This window comes from Armigeres subalbatus, chromosome 1, assembly GCF_024139115.2.
Source record: "Armigeres subalbatus isolate Guangzhou_Male chromosome 1, GZ_Asu_2, whole genome shotgun sequence".
NCBI classification, from domain to species: Eukaryota; Metazoa; Arthropoda; class Insecta; order Diptera; family Culicidae; genus Armigeres; species Armigeres subalbatus.
The window spans coordinates 58774895-58796776 of NC_085139.1; the positions used below are offsets into that span (position 1 = coordinate 58774895).

Below are 21882 nucleotides of genomic sequence, written 5' to 3' on the forward strand. Positions count from 1 at the left end.
TGAAAGAGCAGAAACTGTATGGTCAGCTACGGCGCGATACAATCTGCAGAATAAAATGTTCTTTCAAGTGTGTTATTCGAAACATATTTACAGGAATGAAATATTCTGTTTAAATTTTATTTTACTTATAAAAAATCATGTTGTACTGAAATTCAATTTGAAATAAAAACAAATAAATTGCAACAAATTTATTGCATATGTACTGCGGCCCGCTTCATTAGCTCAAAATTGCAGTGCGGCCCTCACTAGTAAGCATGCTGGGGACCACTGGCGTAGACTACCGTGGAGAGATCCATTACGCCTGCCAAGTTATGAAAGCCGCTGTCGGCTTATCGATCTGGAGCCGCTAAGAGAACGCCGTAACACCGCTCGAGCTGTACTTGTTGCAGACGTTTTGCAAGGCCGGATAGATTGTAGTGACATTTTGGAACAGATTAATATTAACGTACAGCCGAGAACACTTCGCAATAACGCTATGTTAAGAATGCCATTTCGTCGGACTAACTACAGTATGAACGGTAGTATTGAAGGATTACAGCGTATATTCAACAGGGTTTCTACAATATTCGACTTCAACCTGCCTCGTCAGACGCTGCGTCGAAGGTTCAAAGAATTTTTCACATCGCAATAGATAGCTGTTTTAGTGTTTGTGTCCATTTTTTGTTTAAGTTTTTGACGATATGTATACTTATATATTTTTTTTATTACCATCATTAGGACATGTAGTCTGTTGATGTAGGCCTTAAATAAAACCAAAACCAAATGAGACCTTAATTCCAGACATAGTTATTGGAAGTGTAATCGAATGAACAAGGCGGGTAGAGTACTATTTCGCGAATAATAATAATTTCGCGTCGATTCTGCATTAAATGCCGCCGAAAACGATGCAGTTCCTGTCAAAATCGTTACTCCTCGCAAATACCAGCTCACTGATCAAACGAAACTTATTATCCGATTAAGGAATTTGCGACGAAGACAGTTTTGTCGTTCAAAAGATCGATTACTGAAAAGAATCGTAGACAATCTTGATATCCGGATTCGAAACGATTGTGCGGCACACAAATTCAAAATCTTTGGAACCCGTATCTACAATTTAACAAACGGCAGTTCTAAGTTCTGGAAAATTAGCAAAAATCTACGAAAAAAAAATCAAATACCAACCCCCTCTTCGTAACGATAATCGACTGGTTGTTACCGACACAGAAAAAGCAAATGCTCTGTCGGAAAGTTTTGCATGAGCACACAACAATCAACTGGTTAGTAATCGATGGAAGACCTCGTAAACAATAATACCATCAACATCGACCCTGCTACATACACAAAACCCAGCGAAGTCAAGAAAATCATACATCGATTGAAAGGAAGGAAAGCACCAGGACAGGATGGAATTCGGAACGTCATGCTGAAAAGGCACCTCGTAAAGGACTGGTCTACCTAACGAAACTTTTCAATGCGTGCATCAAGCTATTGGCGATTGAAGGTTGCATGAAGAAGAAGAAGTCGAAGGATGATATTAGAAAAATATTGCACGGGGAAGCATACGGAAATTTTTTTAAAACTCTTCTCAAAAATTCTAGAAACGATTTAATTAAAAACGGAAAGCAGTACGGGGTTGGACTTTCCTTATACTGTGTATCAAGTATGATATCATAAAATAAAATTTGAAATCGAAAAATTGCGTTTATTATGCAGTAGAAGTAAAGTCCAACCCCGTACTGCTAACCGTTTTTAATTAAATTGCTCCTAGAATTTTTGAGAAGAGTTTTAGAAAACTTCCCGTATGCTTCCTCGTGCAATATTTTTCAAATATCATCCTTCGACTTCTTCTTTATGCAACCTTTAATCGTCAATTTTCCCGACAAATAAAAACACGGAAAAGTAATAGCTATCCCAAAACCCAACAAAGACGTAACTCTTCCTACAAACTACCGCTTGATTAGTCTTTTGGAACGCTTGGAACGTCATCTAGAAGTCAACCCTGTGATCCCCAATGAACAATTCGGATTCAAGACTGCCCACTCAACAAACCATCAGCGCTCGTATTACAAAACTTGTGAAACAAGGGTTCAAAAATCTACTGGCATGATTTTGCTGGACGTGGAAAAGGCGTGCGATTCTGTTTGGCAAGAAGCGATAATTTCCAAACTACTCAAAGCCAACTGCCCTCTATACATAGTGCAGCTAGTGAAATCTTTCCTTCTGGATAGAACTTTCGCCGTGTCTGTCAATGGCTGCAAGTCGGAGTCTCACAAAATGAAAATACCATGCGACGTTCCTCAGGGTTCTGTGCTGAGCCCCACACTCTACAATATATTCACCAGTGACGTGCTAATGATAGACGGAGTCACCTATGCCTTTTTTGGCGACGATACTGCTTACCTTTCAACCAACGAAGATCCCCAAACCATCACCTGTAAACTTCAGCATGCTCAGGATAAACTCCAAGAAATTCAGCAGAAGTGGCGAATCAAAACCAATGCTTCTAAAACCCAAGCTATTTTCTTCAGTCGAAAGCGCTCGCCGAGATACTTTCCTTCAGATGAAATGGTCATCAATGGGAACAACGTCCCTTGGAATGAAGAAGTAAATTACCTTGGACTTACTCTGGACAGAAAACTACTTTTTGACAAGCACATCAATCGAACAATGAATTATTGGCAGTGGCTGATTTTCTACCCGCCGCTGTCACATCCAGGCGCTATAGTATATGCGCAGAATAGCCAACAAGAGTTAACCGCCAGAAATTTGTATGGCGAAAGTCATCTAACGCTAGGCTGACCAGATCATTTCGGTGAAAAAACGGGACAAACGCGCTTGCTAAACGGGACATGTCGAAAAACCTTGTAATAAAATTCAAGAGCTGTGGAAATTTCAAAATTTATGGGCTTAATTTTTATTTTCCGTGTAAAGGCCAGTATCTACTTAAAAGTAGAGTGGTCACGGAATTTTGTTCAATATTACCAAATATTGACAACTGATGTCACTTTTTACGTGCGGAATAATCGAGCAGACCAGAGTGTATGTAATTAAGAGTGGCGACATGTGCCGCATTTGACACGTCTCCTGCTCGCTTGGAACACGATTTTGTATGGGAATGACAGATGAATTCTGTTCCAATTCTGACAGTGTCGCCACTCTTGATTACATACACTCTGGAGCAGACTATTTTTCCGAAAGTAAGTGACAGCTCCGATTAGTTTGTGGAAATCTAACAAATTGTCTTTTTGTTTTTTGTTCCTTTCAGGCTGGTACTGTTGAAGACATTTCATTTCAATTTTTTACTTCTCTGATTCCGTAAACAGAATTTAACATGGGGAGTAACGTCATGTGTTACGTTTGACAGGTCTCCTGCTCGTTTGGAACGCGCATTTGTATGGAAATGACAGACGATTCTGTTCCAATTCTGACACTTGACGACACTGTTATTATAGTCACTGTAGGGTTGGGATAGAAAAAGAAATTTCTTTTGAACGCAATGCAAGAAATTAAAAATATTTTAAAGTGAATCATTTAGTACCAAAACATTCCATGTATTAAAAGTTAAACATGGAAAAATACTAAGCTACAAATATTTCACTCTTTGAAAGAACGCGGGCATGAACACTAAGGAACAAAAAATTACGCATCTTTCAATATTTAAAAAAGTGTAGTTTTGAAATTCTATTTTGACATACTCTTAGATATTCATTAAGGGATATTATTATTGACCAATATCATTTTTTTTCCAATTCTGAACAATTGAAAATAACAAACAATAGTCAAAGTACCTTTCCTAAAGGCTAAGAAAAATAGTTTTAAGGAAAAATGTCAAAATACAAATGCGAAAAGAGCAATAGGGTGGGATTATTGATTTCCCGTGCCAGATCCATTTTTTATGTCTTATCTCTTATCTTAATACCAAGAATCTCAACAAGAAAAGATAATTAATTAAATGTAGTTTTAATTATTTCCATATATTTTCATATGGTTGAAATATGGTTGGCGCAAGAGAATAAATGTCAAATTTAATCAATTCACAGTCCTTTTTGATCGAAATTGATTTGAATTACGCTAAAAGTTGCCCACACCTCGCGAATCTTGTCCATTGATTTTGTTTCCATGTGCTCCCAAAAAAGTGGACTCTCGGTGATTTCCGCCGGAGTGTATTTAAAATCGGGCCGAATATCTAATTTTTCATAAATTATTCTTCTTCTTCTTCTTATTGGCATTACATCCCCACACTGGGACAGAGCCGCCTCGCAGCTTAGTGTTCATTAAGCACTTCCACAGTTATTAACTGCGAGGTTTCTAAGCCAAGTTACCATTTTTGCATTCGTATATCATGAGGCTAACACGATGATACTTTTATGCCCAGGGAAGTCGAGACAATTCGGGAATCGGGAATCGAACCCAGCAACCCTCAGCATGGTCTTGCTTTGTAGCCACGCGTTTTAGCGCACGGCTAAGGAGGGCCCAAAATTTTTCATAACGGTATCCCATAAATCCCGTCCACACATATGGGAGTGACATATGCAGACAAGCTCCTGATATGTGACCTTAAATCTAGCCTTTGATCCGACCAAATTTTCCCTCGGTTTAAAACTGCCTTAAACTAAATTTTTGTTCAGCTCAATTATAATTTATTTTTTCATGCTATCGTTTTTTTAACAGTGGATGATTTCGAAATATTCAGAATTATTCAGAAAGATATTGAATGATTCCTAATGTTTCGAAAGGAATCAAATGATTGTAAAATATGCGATAAAGCAGATTTGAAGAAAAAATGGTATTACCTACTTCGGAAGATTCAAAAAGCATAATCCAAAACGCACTTGATCTGAAACTAAGAGTTTCTGTCTCTGCGCTTCATTTCATTGACGTTGAGGCGTGACCTGATTTCCAGGAAATACTTGCCTACCTTGTTCCTAATTCCGTTCAATTCCACTGATGAAATTGGCCAAATTTTAATGCCTCCGGAATAAGCAGAAACAAATCATTGAAATGAAACTGAGAAGCACCCATTGCCATTACTTGTTCAAAACGTTAAGAGAAGTCGATCAATGAAAAATGCAAAACGGCATAAATAGCATTCTTTTAAAAGCAAATCTAATAACAAAACATCTCATATACCTTTTTATGGGTTTCGTCCACTTTCTTTGTTGAGAAATGAGCCAGCCGAGGGCTGCAAATCGCTCTAAGAAAATGGTGTCTTTCTATGTACTTGATTTTAGATTCCTACCTAAAATATCGAATTTGTTGATTAATATTTTGGAGTTCTTTGGAAGAATCAATGAAAAAACGGGACAAATTGAGGATTTTTTAGATTACGACGGGACAGCACAATAAGGTCTAAAAAACGGGACTGTCCCGTTAAATACGGTACGTATGGTCAGCCTATCTAACGCGGGTTTTCTCAAAATAAGAAACTTTTCATGAAAAACTATTTGGTACCGATTATGTAGGAAAGTGTCCGCTACCATGCCTACCAAATATTTTTTTGATGAAAGTGCTTAATTTTGAGAAATCGAACCTTAGATGCCTTTCGCCATACTGATTTCAGAAAGTTAACTCCTAGTGTGCCGCTGTAAGCACGCTCAAAGCTGGCGATTCATTGAAAAAATCAACGGTTTATCACGCTCACTTTACTCGTTGATCCACCGAAGAGCGTCCCTTCTGTCATCCAACAAGCTTCATCTCTACAAATATGTGTTCAGACCTGTTCTCACTTAGGGTCTTTCTAAAATTACGTAACGCTAAATTTGGTGATCTTGGACCTCCACCTACCCCCCCCCCCGTAACACTTTTTGTATGGAAGGTTTAATTTTTTTGTATGGGCCGTAACGCTCGGCTTGACCCCCTCCCTTCCCCTTCAGCGTTACGTAATTTGTGAAAGAACCCTTATGGTTGCGCGGTGTGGCAACAATGTGCTCTATATCGCATCTTAGATGATTACAAGTGAAACAAAATATGCTTTTGAAGACGATGCTAAATCTTAGTCCCTGGTTTCCTACTGATGGTGGAGGTCTACACTCTACCAAATAGCGGAAGTGAAAACAATAAATAAATAAGTGGAAACAATGAATAAGAAAGTTTCAGCAAGATTTAGAACGTCGTGTGAAACGTCTGCTAATCCATTAATACTGGATATTTTCCCATAAGCATATTTGTGATAACATTAGTATAAGTATCTAAGTTGAACTCAGGTTTTTTTTTAAATATTTTTCTCCCTTGTGAACTATCTCGCCAATGAACTATCAATTTTCTTAATAAGCTGTACGAGAATGGACTGTATTTAAAAAACTCGGCATAGGCGGACCGACGGAACTCTCTTAACCACGAAGTTCGGATACCGGATAAAAGAAGTCCTTTGCTTAGTTTAAAACAATATATTTACACTAATTACATTATCTTGTTATCGAATTCACTTCAAGCTTTTTATATGTAACATATGTGCGCTCCTTGCTCCTTGATATTCATCGGACCAGCGCTTCCAGAATTCTCGACGCAGGCGCTGGACATACTGCCATCTGGAAAGACGATTTTCTGGAATTCTTTCATAACTTGGCTCCGGGGTGGCAGCCAAAGGATGATCGATTACAAAATGCCCCGGAGTTAGCGGCTCAAATTCCGAAGGATCTTCAGATGGAGCGTACAACGGCCGAGAGTTGAGTTGAGCCTCGATCAGGCAAAGCAGAGTCGAAAACTCGGACATCGTTAGGAGGCTTGACTGACATTTCTTCTTAAGGATGGTCTTGAGTTCCGTGGCTTGCTGCTTGAAAAGCCGATAAAGCTCGTTCAGCTCGTTGCGAGCACCGATGAAATTTGTCCCATTGTCGGAAAATATCTGCTCAGGGACACCACGACAAGAGACGAATCGCTGCAGGGCGGCGATGAACGCATCTGTAGAAAGGTCTTCTACTACCTCCAAATGAATGCCCTTGGTGACTATGCAAACAAAAACACTCACGTAACCCTTTACAGGAGCCATCTTTTTTCCTCTTTGTTTAATGAGAATGGGACCCGCCAACAAGTCAACTCCAACCTTCATGAATGAAGAAGCCTGGTCGCACCTTGCGACGGGAAGATCCCCCATGAATTGACTGGCGCACGGAGGGTTGAGCCGGAAACACCGTGTCACCTTGCGTACAGCAGAACGGGCTCCCAGAATCCAAAATTGCCGGCGAAGCTGGGCGAGTAGCGCCGACGGTCCTATGTGCAGGTTCTCTCGATGTACAGTTTGAATCAACCGTTGGACGGTTTCATCGTTCTTAGGTAAGATCCATTGATGCTTTACACCATAAGGCAAACTTGAATGTCGTAGTCGTCCACCGACACGAATCATTCCATCGTCCAAAAAAGGATTTGATGTTTTGAATCTTTTACAGTACTCACCGGACTTGATGATGGCTACCTCGTTACCAAAATGCTGTAATTGTATCACCCTGACGAAGACCTTCAACGAGTGGCGCATTTGCAGAAAGGTGGGAAATCGCGCAGTGATTCTCCTGTTATGCACCTTCTTCTTGGCATTCTGGCAAAAACGCAAGACGTATGCCAGAACTCGCTGCAGCTTCCTGAAAGACTCGTACTTGTAGAACATCGGTAGTAGAAGATACAGTGGTCTGTCGCAACTCAGGAACATCTTCCTCGGATAGTGGTTTCGGGACCACCATCTGATAATCTTCACTGCGCAAAAACAACGGACCATTCCACCATAGATCGTTCGTTTGAAGAGCGTCGGCAGATTGGCCGCGCGACACTACATTGGCTGGATTTTCCAGCGTACTCACATATTTCCACTTAAATTGATGTCCAGTAGAGTTAATCTCACTAACCCGGTTCCGAACAAACACTTCTAAATGTTCCGGGTTCTTCGCTAGCCAAGCTAGCACCACTTGATTGTCCGACAATAAGAAAATGTCTCGAAAGCACAACGCTAATGCTGCAAGTACCTTCTTCACCAATCGGTGCAGCAAAAGAGCTGCTAGAAGTTCCTTTCTTGGTATGGTAAATACAGTCTTCGGAACGATCTTCGATTTTGCGCACAATAACTTCACTACTGCAGCTTGACCAGGTACAATCGACCTGATGTACACGCAGGCACCATAAGGTGGTTATACAACAAAGCCATATATAGGAATAGAAAATAGGAATAGGAATAGAAAACCGAGTGGTGAATTAGAAATTCACCACATGGCTTGATTGTATAATCACCATAAGCTTCTAATATTGCATCACCAAATCCATCACCATCTCCCTTGAGCTCTTCATCCCATTCCAACTCTTCCTGCCAGATGCTCTTCAGTAAAAGTTTACCGATCACGATAACCTGCGCCACAAGACCCAAGGGGTCGAAGATTCTTGATATAAGCGACAGTATTTTTCGCTTGGTTGTACTGGTTTCAAACACTGTTCGAATGGAGATGAATTGCAATGCGTCCAAAATTGGATTCCACATCAGTCCCAACGATTTTATTATTTCTTTAGAGCCTTCATCGTCGATGCTAACCAGCTCGTCACGATCGCCTTTTGGAATCCGTTCCAGCAATGCACGATTGTTGGAAGCCCATTTATGCAGATGAACAGACATTATTTCAAGACAAAATTTTCAAAACGACTTATCTGCTTTTGTAAACAAAGATTGAAACGACGATTTGACGAATCTGATAGCACTCCTACGCAAACCAACACCACCAATAGGTAGGTGAAGGTGTCCGCTACCTGTTGATGGTGTTGGTTTGCGTGGGAGAGCTATCAGATTCGCCAAATCGTCGTTTGAATCTTTGTTTACAAAAGCAGATAAGTCGTTTTGAAAATTTTGTCTTGATTTAGAACAGACATGGATTCTCGAACAAAATTTCGGTAAAAACGTGTGTAAAGATTTAAATCGCACCTCAGCGCCACCAACGCAGGCTGCCCGACATAAAAACTCAATCTCACTAAGTGATGGCGTTGGCATACATGTACATAAACAATGTAGTGCTGCCACCTAGGAGCGAGCCTAGGAGCAATTCGGAATGAACACTAGCGCTAAAAAGTAAAACACGGCAAATTTTAACCATATTTATCAGCACACTAGCACCGCGCAACGGGGGCATAACGATATACTTCAAAATGACCAGTACAAACTTTTAAACAAGCACGCGAATGAAGATGAACGTCTATTCTCTGTGCTTTAAACACAGAGAACAGACATGGATGCTCGAACAAAATTTCGTTTAAAACGTGTGTAAAGATTTAAATCGTACGCCAACGCAGGCTGCCCGACATAAAAACTCAATCTCATTAAGCGATGGCGTTGGTATACACTACACAAATAATGTAGTGCTGCCACCTAGGAGCAATCAGGAATGAACACCAGCGCCAAAAAGCAAAACACGGCAAATTTTAACCATATTCATCAGCACACTAGCACCGCGCAACGGAGGCATAACGACTTACTTACAAATTACCAGTACGAACTTTTACACAACCACGCGAATGAAGATGAACGTCTGTTCTCTGTGCTTTAAAGTCTTTTATGTGTAAACTTTTCTAGCAGTGTATAGCCAACGTAAAAGATCTCCATCCTAGGTGGCTGCTCACTTTAGCCTTGACCTGGGTTACCATCGACCTTGACTTCTACGTTCTATTTGAATGTGCATTTCACAACTAGAGGCGCTAGCGTCGTGATCCTTCGGGTTTGGCATTCCTCTCCAGTGCCTTCAGGTGACAATGTCATACGAAACATTATTTCGTATAAATGCTCGCAAGATGATGGTAGAGGAGTTGGGCGACGGATTTTTCAGATTTTTTTCAATCTGTTACGTCTGTTTGTCTGTGCTTGCCGTTTCTGCGTGATCTCTGCTGATACACATCAAGTCTCACTGGCGTATAACAACACAGAGTTCACGTCAGAGTTGAATTTTCGAAATTTAGTGCTATGTCGATCATGGTTCCACCACAGACAAACAGACGTAACAGCTAGAACAATTTGTTTTAAAATCCATCGCCCAGCTATTTTACCACCACCTAACGTGCATGTTATACGAAACAAAGTTTAGTATAACAATGTCAACAGAAGGCGCTAGTGTGAGATGTCAAATACAAAGGTATACGATGCGCGCGCCCCTGGATGTGAAACTCGCAAGCAGTTGAATTTAAAACGATCGTTGAGCTCATAGTCCATGGGAAATTCCTCAGTGTTACGTCTGTTTGTCTGTGGTTCCACCGTCCGGTGCTAACTGGCTGCCAAGTTATTAAAAGTTTTAGACATTCTCCACTGCTTGCCGGGCTACCGTAAAGTTGGAGGGGTTGTTCGTGCTGACATCCAACGATTTGGTCTGGTTGACGTTGATGGTGAAACCCGCCGCAGAGGAGCGTTCGCCCAGGTCGTTCAGCTTTTTTTCCTTGTTGGGTACATTTTCCACTGCGACCAGTTGGTTGATCTATTACTCTGCATATCAGAGCGCCATACGCTAGTAGAGCAATATCATCAGCCAAATCAAAGTCGTTTAGATGTTCAAAAATCCAACTCTGACGTAAGTAGACCGATGATAGGAATCACCATAACCCTGTTTGTAAACCGTTCCTGGAATAGATTTTTTGATGGTCCAAACCGCCATCGGACCTATCCTAACAAACATTGGAAGCTAGTATAGCGTTAAAATATTTAATGTAAAATATACTTCTTCGGTCAAAAACAAGCAAATTCGGCTTAATTTTTTTTTGAGACTGAGATCAAGAAAAATTCTACTCTGAAGTATGTCAATGGTTTGAAGACACCATTGGATCTGTTACTTCAAAGAAATTCAACTGAGAAGTGGGTTGATCGATAATCGGAGTCGCTAGGGGACCTGGTCGCATCAAGGAAACTCTAACTCTTGAGTGGGTTGGATGATGACCGAAGTCGACATCGGACCTATTCAAATTAAGAAAAATCCAATTATGCAGTGAGTCTGTCGGTAAATTGGAGGCACTACTGGGCTCTATAAATTGTTGAGTCAATAAAATATAATTCTGAAGTGAGTTGGTTGATGGTCGGGGTCGCTATCGGAAGTAGGACCAGGAAAAAAACAACTTTGGATCATTATCTGGTAATTTTTAAGGAAAAATCCGTACTGAACAATGAGGACATTAAGGAAATTCTCAAAGAATACCGGCCTCTACACAAGCATATTCGGCTGGACTTGATGGGGGTCGTATCATGTCTTCTCCCATCATTCATCAACTCCAGCCGAATCTGCTTGTGTAGAGGCTGGTATCCTACCTTTCCGGCTACTCTTTACAAAAGAGCCGCAGCTCTGTCTAGCAAGGCTAAACCACTTACTTCGCAAAACACGAATACAACGACGGAGCGAACAATTCTTCGAGGCTATCACGCAGCTGAAAATTCCACCTGTTGCCAAGATTCTATGGAATGGGCCCAAACCATGGCTTTCCGCCGAAATTCACATTGACAGTCACATCAAGGACAACTTCCGTGCTGGCGATAACTCAGCCGCACTCCACAAATCTGTGGCTGAATTACTCGGAACAACATATGGTTATCACAAAAATCGATACACGGATGGATCGAAATCCAATGCTGGTGTCGAAATCGGCATTACCGGGGATATTGGAAACACCTCACAGGATCCGGTACAAATCTTATCAGACTCGGCTAGCGTCCTCTTTGCTATCCGATCCGATTCCCCCACTCACCCGTGGATCCAAGTCATCGTTAAAGAGGGTTAGGGACAAAAGGTCGAAAGACAAAAGGTCGAAAGGACAAAATGTCGAAAGACAAAACGTCGAAAGACAAAAGGTCGAAGGGACAAATGGCCGAAAAGGACAAAAGGTCGAAAGGGACAAATGGTCGAAAGGACAAAACGTCGAACGGGACAAAAGGTCGAAAAGGACAGAACGTCGAACGGGTATCAGGTATCAGAACGTCGGCTCCAGGGGCACGTTCACCTCAATTTGGGAGATTTGTGCCATCGCCTTCACAGCCTTTTTCATCACACACCTGACGGAAAAGGAAGTGAACAAAAGGAAAGGAATGTGGATGGGAGAACAAAGGGAATGTTTGGAAAAGGGCCCTTGAAGAGGGCATACAACGCATTAGCGTACAAGAGCTTATAGCTCCTTACCACAACGGGTTATGAAAAACAAAATACTCTGAAGGTTCAGGTTTCTGAAGTCAATTTCACTAAGTAAGTGTTTACCAAATATTTGGAAGCGCAATTGTGCATAGACTGGGCAGTTACATATTAGATGATAAGAAGTTCCATAATCGGATTCACAACTATCACAAACAGATGATTCAACGCGTTGAATATTTGCCATGTGATAGTTCAGTCGGCAGTGACCTGTCAAGGCCTTGACTAAGACACTGCAATTCTGTTTAGACAGATTAGCTAAATAGCTTGCTACTACCGGAGATGGCTCCCGGATGTACAATTTTGTTTGATGACATGAATCCAGACTACTCCAATGCCATTTGTGCTGAGTGACAGCCCAAGAGTTGATCAAAAGCTTCACCCAACACTTGGATATTGGAATAGCTGGCTCAGGACCAATAAAGTCATGCGATGCTCCATTACGAGCTAACTCATCAGCCAATTCGTTTCCAGCTATGGAAGAATGGCCAGGTACCCATATAAGGTGTAAAGTATTTACTGAATTCAGTTCCTCAATTTGAGTTCGACATGCGATTACTAACTTCGACCTTGAGTTGGCCGAGGCGAGAGCTTTAATAGCAGCTTGGCTATCTGAACAGAAGTATATTACTTTGCCCATAATGCGTTGCTGCAGTGCAGATTGCACTCCACACATGATGGCAAATATTTCCGCTTGAAAGACAGTGCAGTGTGTACCCAGTGAGTGTGACTGTTCCAATCTCAGCTCACGCGAATAGACGCCTGCACCTGCTCTACCTTCGAGGAGGGAGCCGTCAGTGTAACAAACAATGCTGTCCGACATACTTCTCTCCAAATAGCCAGATGTCCACTCATCCCGCGAGGGGAATTGTGTTGAAAATGTCCTATAAGGAAAACTACTAACGTGTGTGAGATCACTTGGAGCAAGGACAATTTTGTCCCAATTAACCATAAGCGGTAACAACGAAGTGTGTGTAGAACTGCGGTTTACAGGATTCTCTTCCATAAAACCGAGTACCCATAGTCGGTAAGTACAAGAAAATGCTTCTTGTTTGAGATGTATGTGTAGTGGGGCCACGTCGAAGAGAACTTCGAAAGCAGCCGTGGGAGTTGAAGAGAACGCACCAGTCATTGCCATTAGGCACATCCTTTGAAGATGGCCTAATTTAGACTGAATTGTCCTCACTTCCCCCTTTTGCCACCACACAAGACATCCATAAGCCAAAATTGGTCGTACAACTGTTGTGTAAATCCATTTGATATATTTGGGTTTAAGACCCCAAGTTTTACCTAAGGTTCTTTGGCATTGGCCGAGAGCCATAAACGCCTTTTGATTCTGAACTCAATGTTAGGAGTCCAGGAAAGCTTTGAATCCAAAATTAGACCCACATACTTTACTTGATCAGTTACATTGATTTCAGAACCAAAAGATGTAATGGACGAATACCATTACGATTACGTTTTTCCGTGAAAAGAACAATAGATGTTTTATTCGGATTGACCGAAAGGCCATATTGGCGACACCAACTTTCAACTACCTGAAGAGCATTTTGCATCAGGTCGAATAAGGTAGTAATGCACAAACCCACTATCAATGTAAGATAGTCGTCGGCAAATCCATAGGTAGGAAAACCGCCATTATTGAGTAACCTCAATAGCGTATCTGCAACGAGATTCCACAAAAGTGGAGATAATACTCCCCTTGAGGGCATCCGCAGACACTTAATTTCCTAATCGCTGCTTGACGTAATGTCGAGTAGAGATGTCGGTTTTAAGCATCTGGTGAATCCATTTGGTAATAATATTAGGTAGCCCATGACAACGTGCGGCTTCCAATATCGCATCGAAAGACACGTTGTCGAAAGCACCTTCAATATCTAAGAAAGCACCCAAGCACGATTGCTTTTGAGCGAATGCTTTCTCGATATCGTACACAACCTTGTGTAGAAGAGTCACGGTGGACTTTCCAGATTGGTAAGCATGTTGATTAACATGAAGAGGCATGTTTGCCAAACAGTCATCGCGAATGTGATGATCGATAATACGTTCTAAGCATTTCAGAAGAAATGAGGTCAGACTGATGGGTCTAAAACTCTTTGCTTCTTCATACGAAGCACGTCCTCCTTTTGGGATAAACTTTACAGTGACATCCCGCCAGGATATGGGAATATACCCAGTAGCAAAACTGCATACTAAAAGCTTTTTCAAAACATGTTTGATATGTTCAAAACCTCTCTGAAGTAGAACAGGATAAATCCCATCCTCCCTGGAGATTTGTAGGAGCAAAACTATTAAGTGCCCATTGAATCGATTCAGTAGTTATGATTCTACGTGCTTGAGCCCAAGACCCATAGCTACATGAAAAGACATCAGGATCATCCGAAGATGTTATATCGACACATCCAGGGAAGTGCGTATCAAATAAGTGTTCTAACGATTCTTCATCAGAAGAAGTGTAGTCGCCATTTGGCTTGAGAATTTCGCCAACTTGGAAATCCTTGGATCTCGCAAGAATTTTATTCAATCGACTGGCTTCACTCAAATTGGAAACATTTGCACAAAGGTTTTTCCAGCCGGATCGTTCAGCAGATCGTAGAGCCTTCTTGTAAGCTTTGCGAGCCAACTTGAAGGAATCCGTCCCTGCTGAATGGCGTCTGTTCCAACTCCTTCTGCACTGCTTCCTTAGCTTTGCCAAATCGGAATTCCACCAAGGGGTTCCTTTTGAGGTTTTTACAGAACGTAAAGGGCAAGCTTCTTCGAAAGCTTCCACGATGTGCAACGTTGTAGTATCAACTGCATCATCCAAGTCGGTAGGAGTTTCTATAGAAGGTAGATATCCATGAAATTTGGTAGAGAGCAACTCTGTGTAAAGATCCCAGTTTGTTGAACGGGGATTTCTGAAACGCAAGGTCTGCGAAGTAACATTAAAATGATCAAAGTAGATGTAGCGATGGTCAGATATCGATTCCTCATCTGACACATGCCAATTCGTCAATTCGTGACTGATTCTATTGGAGCAAAGGGTTATGTCTAACACTTCTGCTCTATTAGATACCATAAAGGTTGGGCGATTGCCTATGTTAAGTAAACTAAGTTCGGTACTACTTAAGTATTCCATCAAGCTGGAGCCTCTCAGATTGATATCCGAGCTACCCCAGATGATGTGATGAGCATTAGCATCACTGCCGACAATTAGCGGAAGGCCTTTTGAAGTGCAATATATGACAACTCGTTTGAAAGCATCCGTAGGGGATGGTTCATCATGTGGTAAATAAACCGAACAATAGACGTATTTCCTGACGGGGGTTCCGCCAGTTGCATCAATTGTGACAGCACATACATCTCTGGTTGTTAGTTCAGAGATAAGTGTAGCAACAATAGCATTGTTAACAAGCACACATGCACGCGGCATTGATCGAGAGTTTGCCATTTCTTTACTGAAAGCAGCAAAATTGGGTTCACTAGGTTACCTAGGTAGAAGCTACCCTTGCGAAAATAGGGTTCCTGCACCAAAGCCACTTGGGATTTGCCATTTTGCATAAGTCTACAAAGATTAATCGTTGCTGTTCTTTTATGCTGAAGATTGATTTGAGCTATCTTAACTGAAGCCATTGCAAATTAAGATAATGCACTCCACAACTTCAGCATTAATATGAACAGCAACGATGAAACCAAATTGGTATCTTATCAAGAAAGTCGAAGACGAAACACAGAGTACAATGTGTATAACGCATAAAGCGAATCCATATAGGTGACAATTTGTTGAAAAACTAAATAAAAACATGCTCATAATCCCACCCTTATTTAACCTCAAGTTGAGATTGAATAAGAGTAGCCGATTATTTCGGAGAAGCAAAAAGTCAACTACGCCATAGCTCCGGTTAGCGCAGTAAGGGCTAGATACTGTGAAGGGTGCCCTGGTGCTTCACAGGCTCCGTTAGCGGTTAGGTTCTTTTAGAACCCCTAACCATTCATTCGTAGGCACGGTAAGCATAAAGCCGCATCACACCAAGAATTTGGGGTCACCTGTATGGTGGACTTCTACCACCGGAACAGGCAATCCGTAGCGTTATTCTTAGCCAGATAACTGGCTGCCGACACCACACAGCTATCTTGGCTGTTCGGGGAGAGAAGTTGACATTGACTTTACGTCAACTCTCAATGTGGCCGAACAGCCTTAAACAGCCGCACTCCGCAAATCTGTGGCTGAATTACTCGGAACAACATATGGTTATCACAAAAATCGATACACGGATGGATCGAAATCCAATGCTGGTGTCGAAATCGGCATTACCGGGGATATTGGAAACACCTCACAGGATCCGGTACAAATCTTATCAGACTCGGCTAGCGTCCTCTTTGCTATCCGATCCGATTCCCCCACTCACCCGTGGATCCAAGTCATCGTTAAAGAGGGTTAGGGACAAAAGGTCGAAAGACAAAAGGTCGAAAGGACAAAATGTCGAAAGACAAAACGTCGAAAGACAAAAGGTCGAAGGGACAAATGGCCGAAAAGGACAAAAGGTCGAAAGGGACAAATGGTCGAAAGGACAAAACGTCGAACGGGACAAAAGGTCGAAAAGGACAGAACGTCGAACGGGACAAAAGGTCGATAGAAACTAAAGATCAATAAGATCAAAAGATCGAAAAGAACAAAAGGTCAAAATGGACAGAGAACTGAAACGGAGAGAGTCAATCTTTCTCCAGAGTTGCTTTACACAGTTAGCATAAACTCTGCCCTTTTTATTTTTAACAATTTTGAACAATTAAATAAAATTCATTCTGTGAGTACAGCTAATAGATGGATGTTGAGTTTTCTAAATGTCACTTCGATCTGTCAAAATGGTACACGCCGCACATCAAATACACCGGCGTATATTAAACGCCGGTGTATTTTCAATGCGTGCGCATGCGTGGCTGCGGACTGCCCTATTTTGACAAATCGAAGTGACATTCAGAAAACCTAGATATGCATCTTGCACTCATTAAATGGATTTTATTTAATTGCTCAAAATAATTTTAAATAAAAGTGCAACTTTTTTGCAAACTGTATAGGACAACTCTGTCTCGCGCAATACAAGTTTTATTTGTTTCCTAAATCAACAAGCTTTGTTATCTCTAACAGAACTATCTAGATATTCATAATATTGTTTCATAGTAATTACTTCTTTGGAAATTGCTCATTCTTCAACTTTGATTGATGTGATGAGTGTGTTATTTCTGCTTGAAGTTAAATGCATTTCATACATTATTTTGGAGTACACCCAACTTGTTATCAACTTGTTCTTTCGACCTATTGTCCTTTTCGACCTTTTGTCCTGTTCGACCTTTTGTCCCGTTCGACCTTTTGCCCTGTTCAACCTTTTGTCCCGTTCAACTTCTGTGCCTTTCGACCTTTTGTCCTTTCGACCTTTTGTCTTTTCGACCTTTTGTCTTTTCGACCTTTTGTCTTTCGACATTTTGTCCTTTCGACCTTTTGTCTTTCGACCTTTTGTCTTTCGACCTTTTATCATAGATTCGTTAAAGAATCGCCGCCAGGGACAGTCTTCGCCTGGATCCCTGGACACTGCGGAGTTACCGGAAATGTTACAGCTGACCACCTTGCAGGTTCTGGAACCTCCGGACCAAGATGAATACACAGCAAGGTGTTTCAACCTGTCCAGTTTATGGAAGAGAAGAAGGCGGGGGTGAAAAATTCATTTTCGGTGCAAAACATAAACAAACCGGCTGGCTCTCCCATACTAAAATCCAAGATGGCTGAATCGTGAATTTGGCAGATTGGAACACCTAGTGGTGTATTCATCTTGCTCCGGACCTCTTTTGACGTAAACTACGTCTAAGGGAAGACTCAGATACAGGGTGTAAAACCGAAATTTCCAAATTCGAGACCGTCACGAAATTAGGATAGATTTCAAACGCTAATAGCGTCTTTATCTTTCGATGGATTTTCGACATTTGCTTATCAATAGATTCAGAAACTCTCCAGCAATTTGCCAATTGTATTGATACTATTGATTATCAACGTTAAACTATTGAAAATGTTGTTTCTTTCCAAACTGGGTGAAAAATTCAATTCCGTTCATAAATCCCCAACACGGACATCAGATTGCAGTAAGGTACGGGCCTTTTGATCCACTGCTTCTTTTTTCCTGTGTATAAAAAGCCCCGTGTTTCGCGTGCGCGCGTTATTTTCATTCTGGATGTCACGGCGAGCGGACCAGGCGTCCAGAAGCGGTCCCCGTGACAACGTCTGTCTCAGCGGTGTGGTGGTGGCGGTCGTGGAAGCAGCAGCACATCATTTTCATCCGTGTCCCATCTTCGGCGGATCTGGCAATCGACGGCGTTCGTTGAGCCAAATCATCGGATGGCGGTCGCGCAGCCTAGTGGCTGCTGATAAGGCACATAAGTGGCAATTAATCGGTTCTTTTCAGGACCATCATTATATTTGGGAGGAAGGTTAAGTTGAAATAATTTTCCTAAAGTGCAACCGTTAGGAACTGGAAAATTCTTCGGTGATTTCATTTCTAGCGTAATTCGGAGTTGTATGGTTTTGGTGATTGAGAATGTTGATATTAGACGAACTTTCTTCATAGAACAAGCATAATTGTTTGGCATCGGTAGCGGAATCATAGCATTAGTGCCGGTCCGAGCATAGGCTGTCATCGGAAGATTGCTACAGCAATTTATTCACTAATGTGGCGTTTGCAACGATTTGGATGTTGTCGACACAACATAAAATTTTCCCGCGAGACTAATTTTGTATTTTTCCTGTTGATTGAAAAAGAAATCGGTTCCGAGATGAACTTTATTCAAAGCGCAACGCTAACGTCGGTAGTTGAATCCCAAGCAAGTATCGGAAAGAAATCATGCAAACAATTGATTTGCATTATGACTGAAAAAAATGTATGGCGTCAGTATTGATGTTTGCTACAGATTTTTTGACCGTCTAAGGGTGAAATCAGGAGTGATTCAGTTTGATTCTAAATTTTCGACCACTATTCTAGTTTGCATCTGGAGCAAAATAGAACAAACTCGCTGGTTTCCCCAGCAGTGTTCTATTCATGTTTTTCAAATTTTCAATTAATTGAAATCATTATGTTACTGCCAAGAAAGGCGCCGGAATTGCAAAGTGGATTGATCCGTAGATAAAATGACGCATCCATACACCAAAACAATTGAAAAATATTTGAATCTCGTGATTCAATCGTGGTTCAAATCTGCAGAAAACAGAACGGAGCGTTATACCAGTTTTATTTTTTTGACAGTTGACTGGTATAAAAACTGAATCTAGAACAGCTGCTGGGAAATTCAATGTTTCAGATTCATATTCAAACTGACAGCCCCGAACGATTTGAATCACTGCTGATTTTACTCTAAGGGGAAGACTCAGATACAGGGTTTAAACGGAAATTTCCAAATTCGAGACTGTCACAAAAATTATGATAGATTTCAAACGCTAATAGCGTCTTTATCTTATTTTTGACATTTGCTTATCAATCGATTCGGAAACACTTCAGCAATTTGCCAATTCTATTGATACTATTGATTATCATTAATGCTTAATTTTTTTTCTACAACAAATATGATTTTGAAAAAGTATCACCGGCGCGTGCTTACTCGCAATCTACATGCTGATACATTTACAGTTACATCAAACAACTGAAACCCGAAATACGCCACTCCAAAATTACGAGGTGACAGTGTTAGAAAGAGACAAAAGATAGGAAAAATAACACGGTGTGTAGTGCCTCCCCGAGTCACCTTATAGAGCCACTTTCATTGATGGTAGCCGATCGTTAGTACTTCATATCAAATGTCATATCATATCATAACATATCGAAGAATATTGTGGCCAAATTTCTTAAAATTTGGTCAACAAAAACCCCCCTGACAATAATAGAACAAAACCTGCCAAAGCCGTCATTCCTCCTACATCATACAAGAAAATTTAAACTGAGCGCTTTGGTGCGTGTTTGACAGTTGCACAATCTTACACAGCCGACAATCTTCACACCAGGAGGGAAATTTAGCTTCAGTACCCCATCATACATCAGGTTCCATAGTACCGGGCCCTGGATTGACCCTTGCGGGACTCCTGCGGTAATAGGAACGCTTTTCTGACGCGATGGCATCCCAGCTTGCGCTATTGAATACGTTTTTCACGTCCAGTGTCACCAACGCACAGTATCGAGGGGTGAAGAGCCCCCTTTGCTCTTGGTCAGAACAATCCTGTAGGCGTCACCCCATGGGTTCGCGTTGGCACCCTCGCACAGGTTGTCGAAGCACGCTCTCTTGCTGCTCTTAACGGCCTTATTGGGCCAATCTCGCAGCTCGAAACACTTCACGGCGAGCCGCTCTTACCTCCTCAGTGCGGGCTCGTTGCGTCCTACGTCTAGCCTTAAGGCAGGCTGATCGTAGGGCTCCGATTTCGGCACTCCACCAGTATGCCGGGCGTCTGCCATTTCTTGGCAGGGCTTTCCTCGCCATAGTAGCGTCGCACGCGCGAATTTTTGGCAACCATTTATGTTGGACAGCAGTTTTTTTTCTAGTTACTGCCTTAACGACGAATCAACATTTAGGTTTGAGCTTTTTATGTACCAATTATTTAAATTTTCACTTTTTCTTCCACTTTTTCAGATATGCCACAGTCGCTCCGGTGAGATCAACCCGGTCAAGGTCCAGAACCTGATTGCCGCGTACGTGAAGAAAGCGATCGCGAAGCGACGCATCGCTGGCCACAGTGGTAACGCGATAGTGTCGTCCACTACGGCGGTCACGTGAGAACAATGATCGCGAACGAGAAGTCTCGCGAACAAGAGTTGTACTACGCGTCGTCGGAGGGAGGACGTGTCGTGCGGTCTCGAAACGGGTGGTTGAGTGTTGTTGTTGTCCCGCGTGATTCCGTATGGCGGCGGTGCTCCGGTGTTTTTTTGAGGGGGAGAGAAAAAGCAGAAGCAGCACTACTGTTGGAAAGAAGAATCTTTACGTTAAGGTTAAAAGGCATTGCGAGACTAAGTGAGGTAGAAGTTGTGGAGGTCTCAGAAGATGTTGCAACACGTGTTTTAGGGAACATGATGTGAATTAGTGTCTCAGGTGAAACTTGCAAGTATTTAAGTGAAGCGTATCACTCTGAGAGCAGAAACAAAACAAAAATGGCAGGAAGTGTGCAGCAAAATCGTTTCCAGGAAAGCTGAACGATCTACATAATTGTATTATAGAATAACTCAGCTGTGCACGGTAAAAGGCAATGTGCAAATGGAAAAGTGTAAGTGAAAGAGTGGATAAATCGAGCGTATGTAGGATAGTCCTAAGTTGTGGAGCAACGGAGCGTAAGTTATAATTTATAAATTTTATTTTTATTATACAAACAAACATTTCATCATTAATACAGAGTAATGATATTCAAGTGAAATTGCAACCGAAATGAAGCACTACATATTTATAAGTTTTTCGTTATTGATCTTTATTTACTATAATACATTCGTTAACTTTGTTCGCCATTTAATGTCAGACAGTTCGTGACGCCCGTCGTCCTATCGTGGTACCAATTTATCATTGTACTATCAGCTATCCTAAATTGGACAGTTGGCTTCGAACAACCAATTGCGACTGTAGGAATAGCACCAACCTGAATGTAAAACTTATAGATGGCGTTGTTTAAGTGCAAAACTATGGAAAATTTTAGAATAATAATGAATAAAAAACAATTGCACATGAAGTGCTAATAGTGTGAAGTAACTTAATTGGCTTTTACTTTTGTTTCCGGGTCCCCAAAGGAGCTTTT

At 41.5% G+C, this 21882-nt stretch overlaps 1 protein-coding gene across 1 annotated transcript in view; it reads left to right on the top strand.

Moving 5' to 3' along the window:
* LOC134226002 (PHD and RING finger domain-containing protein 1-like) overlaps window positions 1-21510 on the top strand; it is a 34248-nt gene extending 12738 nt beyond the window's left edge. Inside the window, exon 6 of the mRNA XM_062706511.1 lies at window positions 20736-21510. Coding sequence (XP_062562495.1) covers window positions 20736-20879 — 144 coding nt within the window. The 3' untranslated portion in view covers window positions 20880-21510. The remainder of the gene's footprint in view (window positions 1-20735) is intronic.
* Window positions 21511-21882: the final 372 nt, after the last annotated feature.